Genomic DNA, 24,059 nt, shown 5'->3' with positions numbered 1-24,059 from the left:
CAAACAAAAGTCCAGGACCAGATGGCTTCACAGGTGAATTCTATCAAACATTTAGAGAAGGGGCTTCCCTGGTGGCGCAGTGGTTGAGAATCTGCCTGCCAATGCAGGGGACACGGGTTCGAGCCCTGGTCTGGGAGGATCACACGTGCCGTGGAGCAACTGGGCCTGTGAGCCACAATTACTGAGCCTGCGCGTCTGGAGCCTCTGCTCCGCAACAAGAGAGGCTGCGACAGTGAGAGTCCAGCGCAACGCGATGAAGAGTGGCCCCCGCTTCCTGCAACTAGAGAAAGCCCTCGCACAAAAACGAAGACCCAACACAGACCCCAAAGATAAATAAATTAATTAATTAAAAAAAAAAACATTTATAGAAAAGCTAACACCTATCCTTCTCAAACTCTTCCAAAAATTTGCAGAGGAAGGAACACTCCCAACCTCATTCTATGAGGCCACCATCACCCTGATACCCAAACCAGACAAAGATACTACAAAAAAGGAAAATACAGACCAATATCACTGATGAATATAGATGCAAAAATCCTCAACAAAATACTAGCAAGCAGAGTCCAACAGCACATTAAAAGGATCATACACCATGATCAAGTGGGAGTTATCCCAGGGATGCAAGGATTCTTCAATATATGCAAATCAATCAATGTGATACACCATATTAACAAAGTGAAGAATAAAAACCATATGATCGTCTCAATAGATGCAGAAAAATCTTTTGACAAAATTCAACACCCATTTATGATAAAAACTCTCTAGAAAGTGGTCATAGAGGGAACCTACCTCAACATAATAAAGGTCATATACGACAAACCCACAGCAAACATCATTCTCAATGGTGAAAAACTGAAAGCATTTCCTCTAAGATCAGGAACAAGACAAGGATGTCCACTCTCACCACTGTTATTCAATACAGTTTTGGAAGTCCTAGCCATGGCAATAAGAGAAGAAAAAGAAATAAAAGGAATACAGATTGGAAAAAAAGAAGTAAAACTGTCACTGTTTGCAGATGACATGATACTATACATAGAGAATCCTAAAAATGCCACCAGAAAACTACTAGAGATAATCAATGAATTTGGTAAAGTTGCAGGATACAAAATTAATGTACAGAAATCTTTTGCATTCCTATACACTAATGATGAAAAATCTGAAAGAGAAATTAAGGAAACACTCCCATTTACCATTGCAACAAAAAGAATAAAATATCTAGGAATAAATCTACCTAGGGAGACAAAAGACCTGTATGCAGAAAACTATAAGACACTGATGAAAGAAATTAAAGATGAAACCAACAGATAGAGAGATATACTATTTTCTTGGATTGGAAGAATCAATATTGTGAAAATGACTATACTACCCAAAACAATCTACAAATTCAGTGCAATCCCTATCAAATTACCAATGGCATTTTTTTCAGAACTAGAACAAAAAATCTTAAAATTTGTATGGAGACAGAAAAGACCCAAAATAGCTAAAGCAGTCTTGAGGGAAAACACTGGAGCTGGAGGAATCAGACTCCCTGACTTCAGACTATACTACAAAGCTACAGTAATCAAGACAATCTGGTACTGGCACAAAAACAGAAATGTAGGTCAATGGAACAGGATAGAAAGCCCAGAGATAAACCCACGCCCCTATGGTTAACTAATCTATGACAAAGGAGGCAAGGATGTACAATGGAGAAAAGACAGTCTCTTCAAGATGTGGATGAATCTAGAGACTGTCATACAGAGTGAAGTAAGTCAGAAACAAGTCAAGAAACAAGTCAAAACAAGTATCATATATTAATGCATAAATGTGGAACCTAGAAAAATGGTACAGATGAACCTGTTTGAGGGCAGAAATAGAGACACAGATGTAGAGAACAAATGTTTGTACACAAAGGGGCAAAAGCAGCAGTGGGTGGGGGTGGTGGTGAGATGAGTTGGGCGATTGGGGTTAACATGTATACACTGATGTGTATAAAATGGGTGACTAGGGACTTCCGGGTAAGATGGCGGAAGAGTAAGACGCGGAGATCACCTTCCTCCCCACAGATACACCAGAAATACAGCTACACGTGGAACAACTCCTACAGAACACCTACTGAACGCTGGCAGAAGACCCCAGACCTCCCAAAAGGCAAGAAACTCCCCACATACCTGGGTAGGGCAAAGCGGAGAGATTCCCGCACGGAGGAGCGGTGCCGAGCGGCACTCACCAGCCCGAGAGGCTTGTCTGCTCCCCCGCCAGGGCGGGCGGCACTGGAGCTGAGGCTCGGGCTTCGGTCAGAGCGCAGCTAGAGGACTGGGGCTGGCGGTGAGAACTCAGCCTGAAGGGGGCTAATGTGCCACAGCTAGCCGGGAGGGAGTCCGGGAAAACTCTGGAGCTGCCGAAGAGGCAGGAGACTTTTTCTTCCCTCTTGGTTTCCTGGTGCGTGAGGAGAGGGGATTAAGAGCGCCGCGTAAAGGAGCTCCAGAGACGGGCGCGAGTCGCGGCTGAAGGCGCGGAGCCCAGAGACGGGCGTGGGACGCTGGGGCTGCTGCTGCCGCCGCCAAGAAGCCTGTGTGCGAGCGCAGGTCACTGTCCACACCGCCCTTCCGGGGGCCTGTGCAGCCTGCCACTGCCGGGGTCCCGGGATCCAGGGGCGGCTTCCCTGAGAGAACGCACGGCGCGCCTCGGGCTGCTACAACGTCACGCCGACCTCTGCCGCTGCAGGCTCGCCCCGCACTCCGTGCCCCTCCCTCCCGCCGGGCCTGAGTGAGCCAGAGCCCCCGAAGAGGCTGCTCCTTTAACCCTGTCCTGTCTGAGCGAAGAACAGACGCCCTCTGGTGACCTACATGCAGAGGCGGGGCCAAATCCAAAGCTGAGACCCAGGAGCTGTGAGAACAAAGAAGAGAAAGGGAAACCTCTCCCAGCAGCCTCAGAAGCAGCGTATTAAAGCTCCACAATCAACTTGATGTACCCTGCATCTGTGGAATACATGAATAGACAACAAATCATCCCAAATTGAGGAGCCAGGAGTCAGTGCTGTGCCTCTGAGGTGGGAGAGCCAACTTCAGGACACTGGTCCACAAGAGACCTCCCAGCTCCACATAATATCAAACGGCGAAAATCTTCCAGAGATCTCCATCTCAACACCAGCACCCAGCTTCACTCAACGACCAGCAAGCTACAGTGCTGGACACCCTATGCCAAACAACTAGCAAGACAGGAACACAACGCCACCCATTAGCAGAGAGGTGGCCTAAAATCATAAAAAGTCCGCAGACACCCCAAAACACACCACCAGACATGGACCTGCCCACCAGAAAGACAAGATCCAGCCTCATCCACCAGAACACAGGCACTAGTCCCCTCCACCAAGAAGCCTACACAACCCACTAAACCCACCTTAGCCACTGGGGACAGACACCAAAAACAATGGGAACTACGAACCTACAGCCTGCAAAAAGGAGACCCCAAACACAGTAACATAAGCAAAATGAGAAGACAGAAAAACACACAGCAGGAGAAGGAGCAAGATAAAAACCCACCAGACCTAACAAATGAAGAGGTAATAGGCAGTCTACCTGAAAAAGAATTCAGAATAATGATGGTAAAGATGATCCAAAATCTTGGAAATAGAATAGACAAAATGCAAGAAACAGTTAACAAGGACCTAGAAGAACTAAAGATGAATCAAGCATCAATTAAAAACACAATAAATGAAATAAAAAATACTCTAGATGGGATCAATAGCAGAATAACTGAGGCAGAAGAACGGATAAGTGAGGTGGAAGATAAAATAGTGGAAATAACTGCTGCAGAGCAAAATAAAGTAAAAAGAATGAAAAGAACAGAGGACAGTCTCAGAGACCTCTGGGACAACATTAATCGCACCAACATTCGAATTATAGGGGTTCCAGAAGAAGAAGAGAAAAAGAAAGGGACTGAGAAAATATTTGAAGAGATTATAGTTGAAAACTTCCCTAATATGGGAAAGGAAATAGTTAATCAAGTCCAGGAGGCACAGAGAGTCCCATACAGAATAAATCCAAGGAGAAATACACCAAGACACATATTAATTAAACTGTCAAAAATTAAACACAAAGAAATCATATTAAAAGCAGCAAGGAAAAAACAACAAATAACACACAAGGGAATCCCCATCAGGATAACAGCTGATCTCTCAGCAGAAACTCTACAAGCCAGAAGGGAGTGGCAGGACATAATTAAAGTGATGAAGGAGAAAAACCTGCAACCAAGATTACTCTACCCAGCAAGGATCTCATTCAGATTTGATGTAGAAATTAAAACGTTTACAGACAAGCAAAAGCTGAGAGAATTCAGCACCACCAAACCAGCTTTACAACAAATGCTAAAGGAACTTCTCTAGGCAAGAAACACGACAGAAGGAAAAGAACTACAATAACGAACCCAAAACAATTAAGAAAATGGGAATAGGAACATACATATCAATAATTACCTTAAATGTAAATGGACTAAATGCTCCCACCAAAAGACACAGATTGGCTGAATGGATACAAAAACAAGACCCATATATATGCTGTCTACAAGAGACCCACTTCAGACCTAGAGACACATACAGACTGAAAGTAAGGGGATGGCAAAAGATATTCCATGCAAATGGAAACCAAAAGAAAGCTGGAGTAGCAATTCTCATGTCAGACAAAATAGACTTTAAAATAAAGACTACTAGAAGAGACAAAGAAGGACACTACATAATGATCAAGGGATCGATCCAAGAAGAAGATATAAAAATTGTAAATATTTATGCACCAAACATAGGAGCACCCCAATACATAAGGGAAATATTAACAGCCATAAAAGGGGAAATCGACAGTAACACAATCATAGTAGGGGACTTTAACACCCCACTTTCACCAATGGACAGGTCATCCAAAATGAAAATAAATAAGGAAACACAAGCTTTAAATGATACATTAAACAAGATGGACTTAATTGATATTTATAGGACATTCCATCCAAAAACAACAGAATACACATTTTTCTCAAGTGCTCATGGAACATTCTCCAGGATAGATCATATTTTGGGTCACAAATCAAGCCTTGGTAAATTTAAGAAAATTGAAATTGTATCAAGTATCTTTTCCGACCACAATGCTATGAGACTAGATATCAATTACAGGAAAAAAGCTGTAAAACATACAAACACATGGAGGCTAAACAATACACTACTTAATAACGAAGTGATCACTGAAGAAATCAAAGAGGAAATTAAAAAATACCTAGAAACAAATGACAATGGAGACACGATGACCCAAAACCTATGGGATGCAGCAAAAGCAGTTCTAAGAGGGAAGTTTATGGCAATACAATCCCACCTTAAGAAACAGGAAACATCTCGAATAAACAACCTAACCTTGCACCTAAAGCAATTAGAGAAAGAAGAACAAAAACATCCCAAAGTTAGCAGAAGGAAAGAAATCATAAAAATCAGATCAGAAATAAATGAAAAAGAAATGAAGGAAACGATAGCAAAGATCAATAAAACTAAAAGCTGGTTCTTTGAGAAGATAAACAAAATTGATAAACCATTAGCCAGACTCATCAAGAAAAAAAGGGAGAAGACTCAAATCAATAGAATTAGAAATGAAAAAGGAGAAGTAACAACTGACACTGCAGAAATACAAAAGATCATGAGAGATTACTATAAGCAACTCTATGCCAATAAAATGGACAACCTGGAAGAAATGGACAAATTCTTAGAAATGCACAACCTGCCAAGACTGAATCAGGAAGAAATAGAAAATATGAACAGACCAATCACAAGCACTGAAATTGAAACTGTGATAAAAAATCTTCCGACAAACAAAAGCCCAGGACCAGATGGCTTCAGAGGGGAATACTATCAAGCATTTAGAGAAGAGCTAACACCTATCCTTCTGAAACTCTTCCAAAATATAGCAGAGGGAGGAACACTCCCAAACTCATTCTATGAGGCCACCATCACCTTGATACCAAAACCAGACAAGGATGTCACAAAGAAAGAAAACTACAGGCCAATATCACTGATGAACATAGATGCAAAAATCCTCAACAAAATACTAGCAAACAGAATCCAACAGCACATTAAAAGGATCATACACCATGATCAAGTGGGGTTTATTCCAGGAATGCAAGGATTCTTCAATATACGCAAATCAATCAACGTGATACACCATATTAACAAACTGAAGGAGAAAAACCATATGATCATCTTAATAGATGCAGAGAAAGCTTTTGACAAAATTCAACACCCATTTATGATAAAAACCCTGCAGAAAGTAGGCATAGAGGGAACTTTCCTCAACATAATAAAGACCATATATGACAAACCCACAGCCAGCATCGTCCTCAATGGTGAAAAACTGAAACCATTTCCCCTAAGATCAGGAACAAGACAAGGTTGCCCACTCTCACCACTCTTATTCAACATAGTTTTGGAAGTTTTAGCCACAGCAATCAGAGAAGAAAAGGAAATAAAAGGAATCCAAATGGGAAAAGAAGAAGTAAAGCTGTCACTGTTTGCAGATGACATGATACTATACATAGAGAATCCTAAAGATGCTACCAGAAAACTACTAGAGCTAATCAATGAATTTGGTAAAGTTGCAGGATACAAAATTAATGCACAGAAATCTCTGGCATTCCTATATACTAATGATGAAAAATCTGAAAGTGAAATCAAGGAAACACTCCCATTTACCATTGCAACAAAAAGAATAAAATATCTAGGAATAAACCTACCTAAGGAGACAAAAGACCTGTATGCAGAAAATTATAAGACACTGATGAAAGAAATTAAAGATGATACAAATAGATGGAGAGATGTACCATGTTCTTGGATTGGAAGAATCAACATTGTGAAAATGACTCTACTACCCAAAGCAATCTACAGATTCAATGCAATCCCTATCAAACTACCAATGGCATTTTTCACAGAACTAGAACAAAAAATTTCACAATTTGTATGGAAACACAAAAGACCCCGAATAGCCAAAGCAATCTTGAGAACGAAAAATGGAGCTGGAGGAATCAGGCTCCCTGACTTCAGACTATACTACAAAGCTACAGTAATCAAGACAGTATGGTACTGGCACAAAAACAGAAATATAGATCAATGGAACAGGATAGAAAGCCCAGAGTTAAACCCACGGACATATGGTCACCTTATCTTTGATAAAGGAGGCAGGAATGTACAGTGGAGAAAGGACAGTCTCTTCAATAAGTGGTGCTGGGAAAACTGGACAGGGACATGTAAAAGTATGAGATTAGATCACTCCCTAACACCATACACAAAAATAAGCTCAAAATGGATTAAAGACCTAAATGTAAGGCCAGACACTATCAAACTCTTAAAGGAAAACATAGGCAGAACACTCTATGACATAAATCACAGCAAGATCTTTTTTGACCCACCTCCTAGAGAAATGGAAATAAAGACAAAAATAAACACATGGGACCTAATGAAACTTCAAAGCTTTTGCACAGCAAAGGAAACCATAAACAAGACGAAAAGACAACCCTCAGAATGGGAGAAAATATTTGCAAATGAAGCAACTGACAAAGGATTAATCTCCAAAATTTATAAGCAGCTCATGCAGCTCAATAGCAAAAAAACAAACAACCCAATCCAAAAATGGGCAGAAGACCTAAATAGACATTTCTCCACAGAAGATATACAGACTGCCAACAAACACATGAAAGGATGCTCAACATCTTTACTCATTAGAGAAATGCAAATCAAAACTACAATGAGATATCATCTCACACCAGTCAGAATGGCCATCATCAAAAATTCTAGAAACAATAAATGCTGGAGAGGGTGTGGAAAAAAGGGAACACTCTTGCACTGCTGGTGGGAATGTGAATTGGTACAGCCACTATGGAGAACGGTATGGAGGTTCCTTAAAAAACTACAAATAGAACTACCATATGACCCAGCAATCCCACTACTGGGCATATATCCTGAGAAAACCATAATTCAAAAAGAGACATGTACCAAAATGTTCATAGCAGCCCTATTTACAATAGCCCGGAGATGGAAACAGCCTAAGTGTCCATCATCGGATGAATGGGTAAAGAAGATGTGGCACATATATACAATGGAATATTACTCAGCCATAAAAAGAAATGAAATTGAGCTATTTGTAATGAGGTGGATGGACCTAGAGTCTGTCATACAGAGTGAAGTAAGTCAGAAAGAGAAAGACAAATACTGTATGCTGACACATATATATGGAATTTAAGAAAAAAAAATGTCATGAAGAACGTAGGGGTAAGACAGGAATAAAGACACAGACCTACTAGAGCATGGACTTGAGGATATGGGGAGGGGGAAGGGTAAGCTGTGACAAAGTGAAAGAGCGGCATGGACATATATACACTACCAAACGTAAGGTAGATAGCTAGTGGGAAGCAGCCGCATAGCACAGGGAGATCAGCTCGGTTCTTTGTGACCGCCTGGAGGGGTGGGATAGGGAGGGTGGGATGGAGACGCAAAAGGGAGGGGATATGGGAACATATGTATATGTATAACTGATTAAATTTGTAAAATAAAAAAATTGGGAAAAAATAAATAAATAAAATGGGTGACTAATAAGAACCTGCTGTATAAAGAAATAAATAAAAGTAAAACAAAAAAGAAATTATGAGTGAGAACTTCTATGGGTTGCAGTAAAAGTAGTTCTAAGTGGGAAGTTTATAGTGATACAGGCCTTCTTCAGGAAATAAGAAAAATCTAAAATAACCTAAACTACCACCTAAAATATTTAGCAAAAAGAAGAAGAAACAAAGCCCAAAGTCAGCAAAAGGAAGGAAATAATAAATAACAGAGAGGAAATAAATAAAATACAGATCAAAAAAAAAATAGAGAAGATCAATGAAACCTAGAGCTTGTTCTTTGAAAAGATAAACAAAATTGATAAACCTTTAGCCAGTCTTACCAAGAAGAAAAAAGAGAAGACCCAAATAAAGAAAATAAGAAATTAAAGAGGATATATAACAACCAATACCACAGAGATACAAAAGCTCATGAGAAGAGTATGAACAGTTATATGCCAACAAATTGGACAACTAGAAGAAATGGACTAATTTCTAGAAACATACAACTTGCCAAGACTGAATCAAGAATAAATAGACAACTTGAAGATACCAATCACTATTAGTGAAATTGTGTTTGTAATAAACAAACAAACAAACAAAAACTCCCAGCAAACAAAAGTCCAGGGCCAGATGGCTTCACAAGGGAATTCTATCAAACATATAAAGAAGAACTAATACCTATCCTTCTCAAACTATTTCAAAAAACTGAACACCCCCAAATTCACTCTATGAGGCAACAATTACCCCAATATAAAAACTAAAGGGCTTCCCTGGTGGCGCAGTGGTTGAGAGTCTGCCTGCCGATGTGGGGGACACGGGTTTGTGCCCCGGTCCGGGAGGATTCCACATGCCGCGGAGCGGCTGGGCCCGTGAACTATGGCCACTGGGCCTGTGCGTCCGGAGCCTGTGCTACCGCAAAAAAAAAAAAAAAAAAACCTAAAGAAAACCAGTACAAAAAAAGAAAATTACAGGCCAATATCTTTGGTGACTATAGATGCAAAAGCCCTCAACAAAATATTAACAAACTGAATCCAACAATATATAAAAAGGATCATACACCATGACCAAGTTGGATTTATTCCATGGTCACAGGGATGGTTCAGTACTTACAAATCAATTAGTGTGATGCAACACATTAACAATAGGAAGGATAAAATCACCTGATCATCTCAGTAGACGCAGCAAAAACTTTTGACAAAATTCACCATCCGTTCATAATAAAAACTCTCATCATAGTGGATATAGAGGACCATATCTCAACATAGTAAGGCCATTTATGACAGACCCATGGCCAACCTCATACTCAATAATGAGAAGCTAAAAGCCTTTCCTCTAAATTCAGGAACAAGAAAAGGATGTCCATTCTCACCACTTCTATTAAACATAGTATTGAAAATTCTAGCCACAGCAATCTGACATGAAAAAGAAAGAAATGGCAATCAAACTAATAGGGAAGAGAGAAAATTGTCAGTATTTGCAGATGACATGATACTTTATATATTCTTTTTGTGTTCCCTGAGTGTCTGGAGTTGTTCTGCATTTGTGCCAAGAGAAGCTCCTTGGTTAGGATGTCCATTATTTGCTGGACCTCAGGGTCAGTCATGACTCATTGGTTCCCATCTTTAAATTGTCAATTGTCATGTCAGTTGTTCTTGATTGTCACACTGATCATTGCTGATAATTGTCTCCTGCTTCCTATAGCTTGAGTCCGAGTCTAGAGTCTTCTGGAATAAATCCATGAGAATGGATGGGCTCCAGGTTAGAACTTATTTCCTATTCATTCAGTGCCAGTGGTCTGACTGTTACACAACTTTGACATCTTGTGGGGTCTATTGGGCAGCTTGTTTAATATTTCCATGTTCATGGCCTGGGGAGAGTTCCCTTTCTGAAAACATTCATTGCATTTATTCTTTATTCCAAAGTTAAGTCAGGTTTGACCTAAACCAGTCAGTCTTGTTCTTCAGGATATTTTCTGTCTGTTTACAATTTTTTAGCTTATTGAGGATTTGGTGTTCTGCCAGAATATGTATTTTAGAAATGATGCCTTCATATTACTTTTCTTTGAAGTAGGAGATGTCGATTTGGGCATAAGCTTTTATAATTTCTCAGTAGTCCTCTTACATATCTCCCCATTGGTCTCCAGATATCCCCTTTTTATAAGTCATATTGTATTAAGGTCCACCTTATTGAGTTCATTTTAATCTGATTACATCTACACACTCCATCTCCAAATAAGGTTACTTTCTATGGTACTAGTGGTTAGGACATTTAAATTTTTAGGGGACACAATTCAACCTATAACATCCTCCTTAAAGGTTCACTTGACTTCATATGGTCTTAGAACTCAAGAGTTTCAGCTTTCTACAAACAGGCCTCACCTCATTTGTCTGGAAGTCTCATCTCTTGACAGAGGTTGTGCTATGATTGCTCTAGAGTTCATGATTCTGGAAATTCATTTGTTTGCTTCTTAGTAATTTCAATGCATCAAAAATGTCCATCACTCTGGACCTTATTTGTTTATTCTTTTAGTTCCTTTATATGTTTTGAAACCTACCCCAGGAACCAGTTTCATTTTTGCTTCTTAAATATGAATCAAAATTTCAACATCACTTCAGATTCAAAGTTTTCCCCATCCCCAGCTCAGGGTTGACCTAATTCAGAAAATTATAGTTTGGAACAGAGGAATATGTCTATTGTAGTTTGTTCTTCTTGTTCCTCACTGCTGCTGCTTTTAATTCCTTCAATGAAGTGAGAAAATAAAGATAAGAAAACTGTAATCTGGCTTTAGTGCCTTTATATTAGTAGATCTTTCCTTTATGGGTCACATTTCGGTACTTTTTTCTTTAGCAGTCCTTCCTCATTGGAGACTTCCCACATCCAGTTGCCTAAAGTAGTGAATGCACACTTCTGCTGATGTCTTTTGATCCTATCTGTTACCACTGCCTGCCACATCTTACAGTATATTTCTAGACCCTTTCTGCTGTAGTTAAAATAACCCAATGAATAGCCCTCTCAGGTCAGGTGCTTTTGGAGTGATTTAAATTCTGCTACATTTCACTAGGTTCAGGTAACTGAAAGGAAACATGCCCCCTTAATATATTAATTATTGTCATGCTAATGAAGCTATTTAAAATTTTGAGTTGTAAGTATTTTAGAGTCTTTGAGTAGAGTTTTATGTCTTCAACATATATAAATTTCCTACTCTAATGCTTTCCACAAAAAGAGCACTCAGTGTGTTTGGAGCATCCAACTAATATTATCAAAGTTGTCCAAACATGATCCTAATTGCAAATATGTTGTTAGATACTAGTACCAGATATTCTTCTGCTTTTGAAAGAGGTAATCATTTTAAAATTATAAATATATGGGTATAGTACTTTTTAAACTAGTTATGATAATCTATTCATGAAATGTTAATTTTTAAAAATAATATATATATCCTCATGATCTTTATATATTTCATTTGAATTTATGTACTAGTCTATCACATCAGGAGCTTTAAAAAAAATATGGTGCCTGGGCTTGACTCAAAGATTACAATTTAATTGGTCTGGGGAATTCCCAGTGGTCCAGTGGTTAAGACTCCACGTGTCCACTGCAGGGGGCATGGGTTCAGTCCCTAGTTGGGGAACTAAGATCCTGCAAGCTGCGTGCTGCAGCCAAAAGAAAAAATTGGTCTAGTGTGAGATGTAGGTATAGGCATGTTATTAAAATTTGTCCAACTAATTCCTTATATAGTTATTTCAGAAGGTCTGGGACTAATCTTCTTATTCAAAACAAAACAAAACAAAGCTAAACAAAAGCATGTGGCTTCCAAGTGAAACTGAGGGTAGTCATCAGTTAGATCCATTAAATGATAACTTGCTTAATGAATAATAAGCTGTAATCTGCCTTCACTGATTAAGTTGGCTGTCTTTTTTTTTTTTTTTACAAACGCTTGCATATCCTCTAAGCAGCATGTAACCTAAACAATAAGATATTTGCCCAAGTCGTTTTTTCAGGAACTTGGAGTCAACTCAGTCCAGTTTGAGCTCAAACCAGTTAAGAAAGGTTGAGACCACTGGACCTGTGCCAGCATCTGATGGTGAGCTTTTGATGTCAGAGGGCAAAAAAGTCCACCCTCAGAACATCTGAGGTCACCATTTTGTGAACATGTGTCCCATGAAGAAGCATGTAGCTCAGTTGTGCTGCCACAGAATTACAATTACCTCACCTTTTTCTTATCTCCAGTCACCTTTCTCCACAACCCCCATGCCCCAGACTACCCTGCTTCTTTATCCCATAAATATCTAAAGCCCTTCACCTCCAGGGAGGAGGATTTGAGATTTGTTTTCCTGTCTCCTTGCTTGACTGCCTTATGAATAACCCTTTTCTTGCAGCAAATCTTGGCATCTCAGTGTTTGTCTTGATGCAGATGAACCTGGTTTGGTAACACAAGCATAAAAATGATGTTACACTCAGTCTTCCTTGCAGAGAGATGGGGTCATGGCATGGTGGGTAGGTGGATATGTAATAAGCCTACTTCTGGGAACCTTCTTCAAGGGAGAACACACACACATTCTTCTTTGACCCTACCTGCTCCTACTGCTTGAAACACAGTTACCAACTTCTTGGACTCCGAGGTGAAGGCTCAAAGGGCAGAACAACAAGAAAGAAAAAAAAAAAAAAAAAACCTGGGTTCTCTTTAAACAGTTTCCGAGTAAGTTATTTAAGTAACTAGTTACCACTAGTTACTTAAATCAGAAAGTTTGGCTCACACTATGTTTCTCCTACTTAATAGTTTATCCAATGGCTAATGATTCAGGCTTATTCAATGAGTCTTCCAAATATCTCTTGAGTCTCTTCCCTTTTTTCCCCTTCAATGCATTTACTTGGATTTTCACAATCCCTTTTGGATTTCTGCAAAGATATTCTAAATCATTTCTTTAATTCTATGTTCACCCTCTTCAGTATGATTCTACACTGTTGATGAAATGATATCTATAACATGAATATACTATTTTGTTGTCACAAGCTTATTTTTCACAGCTATGTATAAACTCAGCATAAATTTCAAACACTACAAAGTATTAATAGTTAAATTTTTTTGAATAATTTAGTTTATTGCCAGTTACCCACACCCACCTATTTTCTATTTATACTATTATAGTGATTACCCTCTTATCCTATTTACCCTATTGTATATATACTATTTACTGTTTACCCACACCCACCTATTTACATAGTATCTTTTGATCATGTCTGTAACTTTGCTTTCTCTTGCTTGTGTCTTTGCACATGCTCTTCCCTCTGAAGGATAAGATCTTATTGGCTGCCTCCCCAACTAGGGTCTGCCTAGATGACACCCACTCAGACAGAGAAATCAGACAGTCCCTACTCTCAGGGAGCAGATAGAGTAATAAAAAAGAAAAGAGAAGGATACAAGTAAGTCCATTAAATTATAGAATACAAGTGCCATGAGAAGTTCAAAATGTCTAGAAAATTTAGTTTTTAAGTAAGAGATACTCCATTGTTTTTCTTATGGATATTATTTAAGTCATTATTAAAATCACAATCATAAATAGATGTCTTTTATAGCTGGATAAAGCCTTTATTTAACACAACATTAGCTATCATTAAATAAAGGATTCTAGTTTATGTTGAAAAGCACACTTTCCTTTATTTCGTTTACTGATACCTCATACTTGTCACTGTCTTCAGAGACTAACAGTAGTTGTACTGAAGAGGCTTTGTTATGTTATATTGAATCCCTGGATACAAACTCAAGCATGATAGTTTTCTATGTCAGTTTTATCTAACCAAGGCTAAATATCACGGAGTCAGACTAATAGTAGATCTTGTTTGGATAGCTTAAATTTAACTTACTAAAGATGGTTGGCAGGGCAAACTTAAACAGCCACCAGGCTTATCTTCACCTCTGTATCCTTAAGGCTCACTTTCACACTTTATTCTTATCTCTGCTCAGGTGTCATCTCATCAGTGTTTCCTTCCCAGACCACGCTGAGTAAAATGACACTCCTCCCACCCTCCTGGCTCTTAGAACACTACCAGATAGAGTACACATTACATTGTTTGTAATTTTGTTTATTATCTGTCTCCTCATACTTGAATAAAAGTTCAGGAAAGTGACAACTTTGCTCTTTAGTTCACTGATAAACTGTTTTGAGAATAATGTTTTGAACAGATAAAGTGCTTAATAAATATTTGTTGAAAGGATGAACCTTCAGAGAGTAAGGAACTCCTAGAGTGAGAATAATGAGAATAGAAGTTAATTAATCCAACTCTCTATGACACGTGTCGGAAGAGACCAAGTACAGATGACTGGGCTCTCCTCAGAGTCTCTGATTTAGTAATTCTGGGGTGGTACCCAAGAAATTGATAGTTCTGGTAAATTCCCTGGTGATCCTCATGTGCTGGTCAGGAGACCACACACTTTGACAATAACTAATTTAGAAAAACTCTTGGGGTTAATGAAGTAAATTTTTGTATCATTCAAAACTGTATTTTTTTAACAAATGAATTGTTTAAATTTTTATTGAATCAATTCATCTTCTTTCCCCTTATATTTCTTTAAGAATCAGCAATAACTTAACCAAGATTGTGATTTTTAAGTTATTTTCTATTTATACAAATGTGATATTTATAATCAGGATACTAGAGTCAACTCTTAAGTATAATGAAGTGATTATATGTACATTACTATCTTTATCTGAGTTCTGATTAAATTATCTCAGAGCTTAGTAGAAGAGTCCTGTGTTGATCTGCCTCCCAGGACATACCCTGTGAGTTTTGTTAGTTGTTCATTCTACAAATCCATTGAGCTGGGAATGGGAGAGTTGGATTAAAAAGTAAGTTGCAAGGCATGAGGGGGAATGTGTAAAGGTAACTAATAAATATTTGTTGAATGTAAGTGACTCAACATGAGAATGAGAGTTATGTTAGTTAATGAGGCTTAAGTTCAGTAACAGAAAAAGTGATAAATTCAAAATAGCATTTTAACTTTCTGTGTACCCATTCATTTCAATAGGTTTTATACCTGAAAATCCAGAGTTGGGTCCTACATCAAATCCCTAATGGTAGTACACAGAAGAAAGACATCTTAAGAGAAGAAAGACAGACAAAGAAATCAAACCCTAATGTATCACCCCCAGTGTTGAGGAAGTAGCCATTGTTCATAGATGGGTGTCTAGATGTGGCCATTGGTTAGCATTATTTCCCAAGAAATCTCGGCCCAGGCTGCAGCTACTATGTACCACTGGCCATTTTCTCTCCTCAGTTCTTCCTTCTCTCTGATACCATCATCTTCCCTCACTAGAAAGGTCTTGTTAGTGTATTTATTTGCTTACTTTGTTGTGTCTGTTTTTCTTATCACTCATGAAAAGGAATAAAATATTTTTTTAAATCATGGGGAAATTACAGCTTTCAATAAATGGCAGAAAGTTCTAGAGCCTTGATTCCCAATTTATAGTTTTGTTGTGTGCTGAGAAGGCAATCTTAAACTCTGTGGCACTCCAGGGTTCTGCTGTCACACCTGAACTAGGGGCTTATCAAAGCCCCAGGCAGCCCAGAGGCTGGAGAGCACACAGGGGCAGGGTCAGCAGAGCTAACTTGTCTTAAGTGGGTCCTGGGAATTTTTGAGGTCTTCCACACTGTGTTCTGTATGTTACGAGGCCCCTTCCTTCCCATCACTGATAGAATATTCCTAGATTTAATTTCATCATATTTCACACATTAATATTTCTCTTTATTCCTTAAGTTTCAAATCAAAATGCCCTTGCATTTTAGATTCCAGAAAGACATAGAAGATTTTTTTCCTGTGATCCCAGATCACTTCACTTACAACCCCATTTTATCTGGTCTCATCAATGTCTTCCTCAATTGATAGTAAGCAACTTTAAATTGGATACTAGGCTTCCTTTTATTTTACACTTCCATAATTTTACAAGGTGCCATCCTGTGTTACATAAAAAAATATATAAGCAAAATATGACAGTTATGTGACCGAATCTCATCTTAAAATCATATTAGCTAATGCTCTTGGATTATGAGTATCCAAAATTGTACCTGCCACAGTTAATCTGAAGAAAAAAGGAAATTAGACTGAATTATTAAGTATGTGAAATCCATTTTGGTGGATCAGTTCTATTCAACTTGTAAACTTTTTCATCGATGGAAAATGGAGCTAAGCCAAATATGAAAAATTGTTTCATTTTTTTTTACCTGTGCTACCTATTTTTTTCTAAACAGAACATCCTCCAAAACAAGAACAAAGTCAGTTTACTGTATTAATTTTTTGAAATGCAATATGCATTTATTAGGCATTGATTTTATTTATTTAATTATTTTTTGTAAGTCATACATGCCGCAACACACAAAGGCTACTTATGTAACATCCTTCCTAATATATCCAAGTCCCAAAATAATATTCTCTCTTAGACAAATATGTTATCATGAACTAGGTGCCACAAAACAAGAGGTATTCTAATACTGTATTGAAAAAGAATTGTTTTGAGCTCTGAGTGCTTAAGAGAACAAGTAAATGCATCTGCTGCAATTTTCAATCAGTAACTCTATTGTTCAGAGAACTAGATGACAATATAAGAACGCTGTATTTTCTTCAGAAGAGGAGAGGAAACACATAGAATCTGAGACTAAGGTAGGCCGACAGGTTGAATTAATACCACCAGGAGCCTGCTGTTTTGCAGACACAATTGCAATGGCTCTATTATGTAACAGAACAATGATTTTCAAAGATTTATGATGAACACATGCAGTAGCAAATATGTTAATAAATTGATTAAGAAAAGTAAAACCCTTTCCAGTGTTCTTACTTGGAGGCAGATCCTGCATTTTGGGAATATAAAAACACTCCCTGAAGTGCCTCAGCTTATCTTCCTCATCGAGGCGGAGGGCAACCCTCTCATCTGTTGGGTGACATCTAAGTTCAGATGCGATGCGTCGGACTGTGTCAGCTGGTAACTCAAGAGGTGAAGGGTCCATTATTAGTTCTCCTCTAAAAATTAATTTGAAAAAAGTTAAAACGAATCTAGCCACCATCATTTTTTTTTTGGTAGAAAATTAGCTTTTAGGTAAAACACCTTTGGTTTTAACTAAGCTTCTCATCTTCCCAACCTTACAAATAATATAATTAACAATCAGCATTAAACCCCATGCCTGAGTTTTTCTCATGCACATAATAATGAAAATAATAGTAACTTAGGGAGGCTGAAAGGACTGAATTAGGTAATGGTGCTCAAGACAAAGTAAGCTCTCAATAAGTGTTAGCTCTTTCCATTCTTATTTTCTGAGAAGTTGTCCAAATAAATGATATTCAAACATATATAATGTCAGCACTTTTCCCTTTAGGTGTCTTACTAGGAGGAGGTAACAGTAAAGATGCTTTTGTGAAAAGTATAAAAGAGCAGTGCCCCAACTACCTTATCCTCCTTCTCCCTAGCCCACCTCCACTCTCCCCTCCCCAGTGATTCTTGGATTATAGTTCTAAAAATATGAACATATATACAATAAAACCTTAATAAGTTCTTTATTGTAAATAAAAACAATATCGATGAAAAAGTATTTAAACACCTTAAATAATGTTAGTAATTTTTGCCATATAAAGACCAAAGAGATCTACCTGCTGCTGCTAATGAGAAACTTCTCTTTCACAGTCATACAGAACATCTTTTTTTTTTTTTTTTTTTTTTTCATTACGCAGGCCTCTCACTGTTGTGGCCTCTCCCGCTGTGGAGCACAGGCTCCAGACGCTCAGGCTCAGCGGCCATGGCTCACGGGCCCAGCCCTGGGCCCAGCCACTCTGCGGTATGTGGGATCTTCCCAGACCGGGGCACGAAACCGCGTCCCCTGCATCGGCAGGAGGACTCTCAACTACTGCGCCACCAGGAAGCCCATACAGAGCATTTTTGAACAAATCAGGACCCTGTGGTGTTTCTTGAAACCACATCCTGCTTCCTTTAGTCATCATCTAACACTTCCCACCTTTTTGGAAAGAAAAGTTAAATTTTGGAAAGGGATAAATGACAATGGAGATTTATATTTATATTTATTTTTTATTTTTTTATATTTGTATTTATTTCCCAAAGTTTTAGTTTTTGGAATTAAGCAAGAATAGGAGAGGCTTCCTGTTTAAGATGGCAGCGCAGGAAGATAATGAACTCACTTGACCCCACAGACACACTGAGTCTACAACTACATATGAAGCAGTTTCCTCTGAAAAAACCTAAAGGCTGGCTGAGCATCAACTACACATCAGGAGAACGAGGAGAAAACCACACTGAAGTGAGTAGAAGAGGCTAGGACACAATCTAGCCTTAACACCCTCTTGCCTGTGTGGTGACCCACAATCTGGAGGGAATCAAAACCTGGAGCTTCTCCCTGAGAAGCAAAGGATTCAAACCCCACATCAGATACCTCAAGTTTTAAGACATGCATTTAAGAGACAAGCCCCCAAAACAGAAAATTTGGAAAGTCAATAGGGCTGGAGTCCCAAGACTCACAAAAGAGTAGGGACCTGAGTAATAGCTCTTAATGAGCTTATGTGCTCAGACTCACCTGTCCCAGGGGCCAGCTCAGAGGCAGCCGATTGTGCTTAGACTTACAGTCAAGGAGGCTCACCTGCTTATATTAAAACTCTGGCCTGAGAGGTGGGCATCTAATTTAACACACACATCTAAGAACCTTTTGGAACCTGGTGGGTGTCAAGAAATTTTCTCAGGCTAGCTTTACTTACATACTTGTACTACTGTCGACACCACATATACAGTCTTCCATTTATTTACTCTTTTAACAAATATTTATTGAACAACTGCAGTGTAGCTCCAAACACTAGTAGAACAGCAGTATCTAAGAGAGTATATAAATAGTGACTTTTGTTGAGTTCACTTTTTAGTGGAGGAAGGGAAACATAATTAAATAAAATAATGTAACTTCAGATAGTTTCAAGAGCTGTGAATAGAGAGAGCAGAGAATGGGATAGAGAGTCATTGGGGCATAGAACTGTGACCTTAGAGGGGTGGGTCAAGTGCATCTCTCTGAGGCAGGGATATAGGAGCATTTCTGAATCATGTTACAAAGTTAGGCATGTGAAGATCTGAACCTGGAGGAAGATGACAGAAAGTGCAAAGGTCCTGAGGTGGAGATGGGTTTGGGCTGTTCAACTAATGCAGTCATGGAATCAAGGAGAAGGGAAGACTATAAGGTAAGCGAAGCAGAGGCAAAAGTTTATCATAAAGAACTTTGAAAGCCAGAAAGGAGTTTGGCTGTTTTTCTGTTTAATTGGAAATCACTGTAGAGTCTTGAGTAGAAGAGTGATATGATGTTACTTTACATTAAATAAAAGTCATTTTTTCTGCTTTCTGATGAATTATAAGAGTGAAAAAAAGAGAGGCAAATTAAGGCTACTTTAGTAGTTCAGGGAAAAAATGATAGTAGACTAAATGTGATGAGGGGAAAAGTAGAAATGTGTGGATTTATGACATATTTTGGAGAAAAAAGTAGATAAATTATTTCTGGTGAGAAGAAGAAAGGGAGTGACTTTTAGCTTTGGGATATGAGCAAATATGTTCAAAGTGGTGAAATAAGAAATATCTAGGAAAGAAGAATTTTGAGGAGGAAAATCAGAGTTCTGTTTAGGACATGTTAAGTTTGAGGTGAGTATTAAACATCCAGGTAGAAATATCAAGCTGGGGATTGAATGTTTGAGTCTGTAGCTCATGAGAAAATTGCATCACAAGGTAAAAGTTTGATATTTTTCAACTCATAGACTGTACATAAAGTCTAAACTCTTAGGGACCAACTGAAACTAACAGAGATGAGGTTCTAGAATCTCAGTTCAGTCATCTTTCTTCTGCCCCTCACCTCTCCTCCCACCCCAACCAACACACACAGTGTTAAGCAATTAAGAGTTGTATATCTGAGTGTTTTACAATAGACATACTTCCTGTATTCTGCACTTAAATTATCCTGCTTATTTATTTGACCTCTTCCTTTTTCAATGGCCAATTGTCTCCCCTGATGAGCCATTCTTTATATTCCCAGATAAGGTTACTGAGCTTTATCTGAGTATGTTTTTTAGCTTTTTTTAGTTAATAGTTTCCAGTTGCTCTGATTCATGCTTTTGTACGAATGTCAAAGCTTTTGATATTGATGTTGATGGTTCTTTTAATACCTGACCAAACTAAATTATTTGTCCGCTTCATGAAATTTTCTGTCTCTGTGATTTTTCTGTCCCTTTGCTTAAAATGTTATACTTTCCCTTTTACATATTTAGATCCTAGTCACCCTTCAAGCCCTAGCTCAAATACTGTTGTTTTTCATGAGGCTTGTCATGTTATCTGAGCTAAAAGTAGTCTTTTCTTCTGGACACCTAATAACACCTATGAGCACACCTCTTATGATAATATATTCTGCTAGGTACTATAGTTATTTAGATACATATGCGTGTGGGAAAAACCAAACATGCTTGCCATGCCTACAAACTTGATTTTATCTGGGTCTCTACCTATAGTTTTCTGATGAAGGAACCTGCCTTTTTTTTTTTTTTTTTTTTTTTTGCGGTACGCGGGCCTCCCACTGCTGTGGCCTCTCCCGTTGCGGAGCACAGGCTCCGGACGCACAGGCTCAGCGGCCATGGCTCACGGGCCCAGCTGCTCCGCGGCATGTGGGATCTTCCTGGACCGGGACACAAACCCGTGTCCCCTGCGTTGGCAGGCGGACTCTCAACCACTGCACCACCAGGGAAGCCCAGGAACCTGTCTTTTAAATAGCAATGACTGTGTCTCCACTGCTTGACATTATCAATTGCCTGGTCACAGTAAGTAGATCAGACCTTTGCTGGACACTCGACCCACTAAAGACAAGGCACTGTTTTGTTTTCTTCCAATTCTTCCAAGAATCTGAGCTGTGAGATATAGCTATTTATTCAGTTAGAAACAGAAGCAAAAATTTAAAAGAGTCAAGACAGGAGCAATAAAATGTTAGGGTCTAGAAGGAGTATTGTCATGAGTGACTCATTTTTCGGACTCAGACCAAACCAGTGATTGTTAAAACATGAAGTGATTCCAACAGCAAGTAAGAATCACTTAGTTACATGATGGCAAGAGATAAAACAGCTATGCCTCCTGAAAAGGTGACAAGACAAGCCAGTCAGGAGAGTCATTGAATCTTTTTGTGCAATAAACTATGTGCAAGGCCTGGGAGGCTGCCTGCTTGACTGTTCCAAGAATCCCATGAGCTGTTTTACTGTCTATCAAGTGTGTCTTTACTATAAACCCATTATTTATGGTAGCTTGATTGAGTTGCTATTGAACTGTATTCTACCTGGGCACCTGAATCTTGTTTAATTTATCTTTGTAGCCAACCCATTCCTGAGCAGTGCCTTTTAGATAGAGTGTTCCCCCCCAAATGGCAATTGAATAAGATTCACAAAATAGCTTGGTGAATTGTTTGACAGGATTAATGACTTGTTACTAGAGGAATACCTTCCTCATTCCAACTACAGAGGAAATAATAAAGGAACATTTTCAATGGGATTCAGAATCAAGAGAGCTTGCCTTACATTTGAGACTTCCTTTGGAGAGTCAGCACTTTCAGAGTTCATCAGGGTTGACTCTAAACTCTAACTGGGTTATCTAAATCAATACACAAATTAATTTTCTACCATATTAGCAATAAAATTCAACTTCATTTAAAAAAATATTTGTATTAACTCATTAGCCTCTTTATATTTGTTTCTTATTTAATCCCTTAACAATTCTGAGGGATCAGAGTCATTTTCCCCTATTTTGAGACCAAACTCTGGAATCAATAGAGTAGAAACAAAAATGAAAGAGAAGGATAATAGAGCTCACAATTTGGGACTGCACTTGCCTGAGGAGCTGAGTCAAATTGTGCTTGTCTTTGACAGGGCATGTGGGTGGAATGTGCAGAGAAGAATTCCTGACCCAAGACTTGAACCTCTCACTTCTTTTTCTTTCAATCTTGTTTCCTGATTTTCCTTTCAATGTTTCTTTGGTTCATTCCCTTTCTCTCCCTTTATTTCTTTTTTCAGCCCTGTACTCAGTCTGCAAAGCACCACAGGCTATAAATCCATCTACTCTTTTTACTCCTTTCAGTCCCAGCCAGGCAAAGGTTAAAGTGCTGGTCCTACTTCTGGGCTTGTCATAGCCCAGGTGTCAAAACCTCACCTGCACTGACAGTAAGATACCTGCTGGTGAAATAGTCTTTCCAGAAGAGCAAACTGAGTACCACCCTTCCAACAGGCACAGCTCCCAACAGAAGTAAATAAAATCGTCAGTGCCCATGATAACACAGTGCCCTTACTCCAAGAAAGCAGTTTATTAACTCATAACAATTCCTGCTAAATTCTGCACTCACCCCACCACGAAGACAATTAGTGCTTAATAAACTGTAATTTTATGCCTTGTTTAGGTTTACCATTTGCAGGTAAATTGACATGCTCTGATATTGAAATAAAGAAATTCAACCCAAGTTTTAAAAAATTCCAAATTTTATACTTCACGTATGTAGTGTTAATTTTATTTTAAAAGTGGACATGTACACATATGGTCTTAGGTGAGTCACCTAACATTTCTCTGCTGCAATGTTATGTAAAACTATCTTAAATTCTACTTCAGAAGATCATGGTTAGGATCAAATAAAATTATTTAAGTAAATTCCTTTCTAAAGAGATAAAAGATAGTCTCATAATGTGTTTTCATATTAATACCTTGTGATGGAAATTGCCATTTTACTGTCAGTTTAGCTTTTGAAATTTTGTAAATTGTGTTTTTAATTTTATTTAGACAGCTAAAACTTTAAAGCTGAAACTCTTATAATCATAAAAACTTTTTTATGGAATTATGGAATTCAGGATCTCCTAGTTGCCCACAGGTCTAAGGTTAAATAGTTAAGTAAATGACAATGAGTACCCAGTAGTTAATCTTTACACAGTTTCAGGTTTCATGCCTGAAGTGAGCAAATTATTCACTTGAGTCCAAAGATTAGAACCTGGTAAAGCAAATTATGAAGAAAGTGTGTAGCTTTTCACTGAGAAAGAAAGTATTACTTAATATATGTGCATAGAACAGTGTTCTTTAAATATATCATTGTTTGAGGAATGAGTGACATCACTGACATAGCTGCATACTTCATATCTAAGCTTATATGAATTATATGCTGAGTTTCACATTAATAAGTTCAATGCATTTGCTCCAATATTACTACCTAAAAAACACTCCTCCGTCCTCAAAGTAAAAGCAGGAAAGAAAAAAGGAAACTCTTTTAGCTATATAGAAAAAATGTGTACCAACCTTCCATTCTTAGGCAAACATTTCACAGAGTGAAAGGGGAAGAAATCTTACTCAAGAAATAGACATTTTCACTTCTCTAAACAAAAATTGAATATGACTAACAGCACCAAAGACAACTAGAATTACCAGAAA

The 24,059-nt window shown here is 38.4% G+C and overlaps 1 protein-coding gene across 1 annotated transcript in view; it reads right to left on the bottom strand.

The window, feature by feature from the left end:
* The window catches only part of KYNU (kynureninase), a 101,709-nt gene extending 79,493 nt beyond the window's left edge, over nt 1–22,216 (bottom strand). Inside the window, 2 exon segments of the mRNA XM_060106815.1 lie at nt 17,430–17,611; nt 22,170–22,216. Of these exon segments, the coding sequence (XP_059962798.1) occupies nt 17,430–17,611; nt 22,170–22,216 (229 nt within the window).
* Between the last annotated feature and the right edge of the window lie 1,843 nt (nt 22,217–24,059).

The sequence above is a fragment of the Mesoplodon densirostris genome, chromosome 8, assembly GCF_025265405.1.
Source record: "Mesoplodon densirostris isolate mMesDen1 chromosome 8, mMesDen1 primary haplotype, whole genome shotgun sequence".
Lineage (NCBI taxonomy): Eukaryota > Metazoa > Chordata > Mammalia > Artiodactyla > Ziphiidae > Mesoplodon > Mesoplodon densirostris.
The sequence above is the reverse complement of the archived record's forward strand: the minus strand, read 5'-3'. Positions and strand labels throughout refer to the sequence as shown.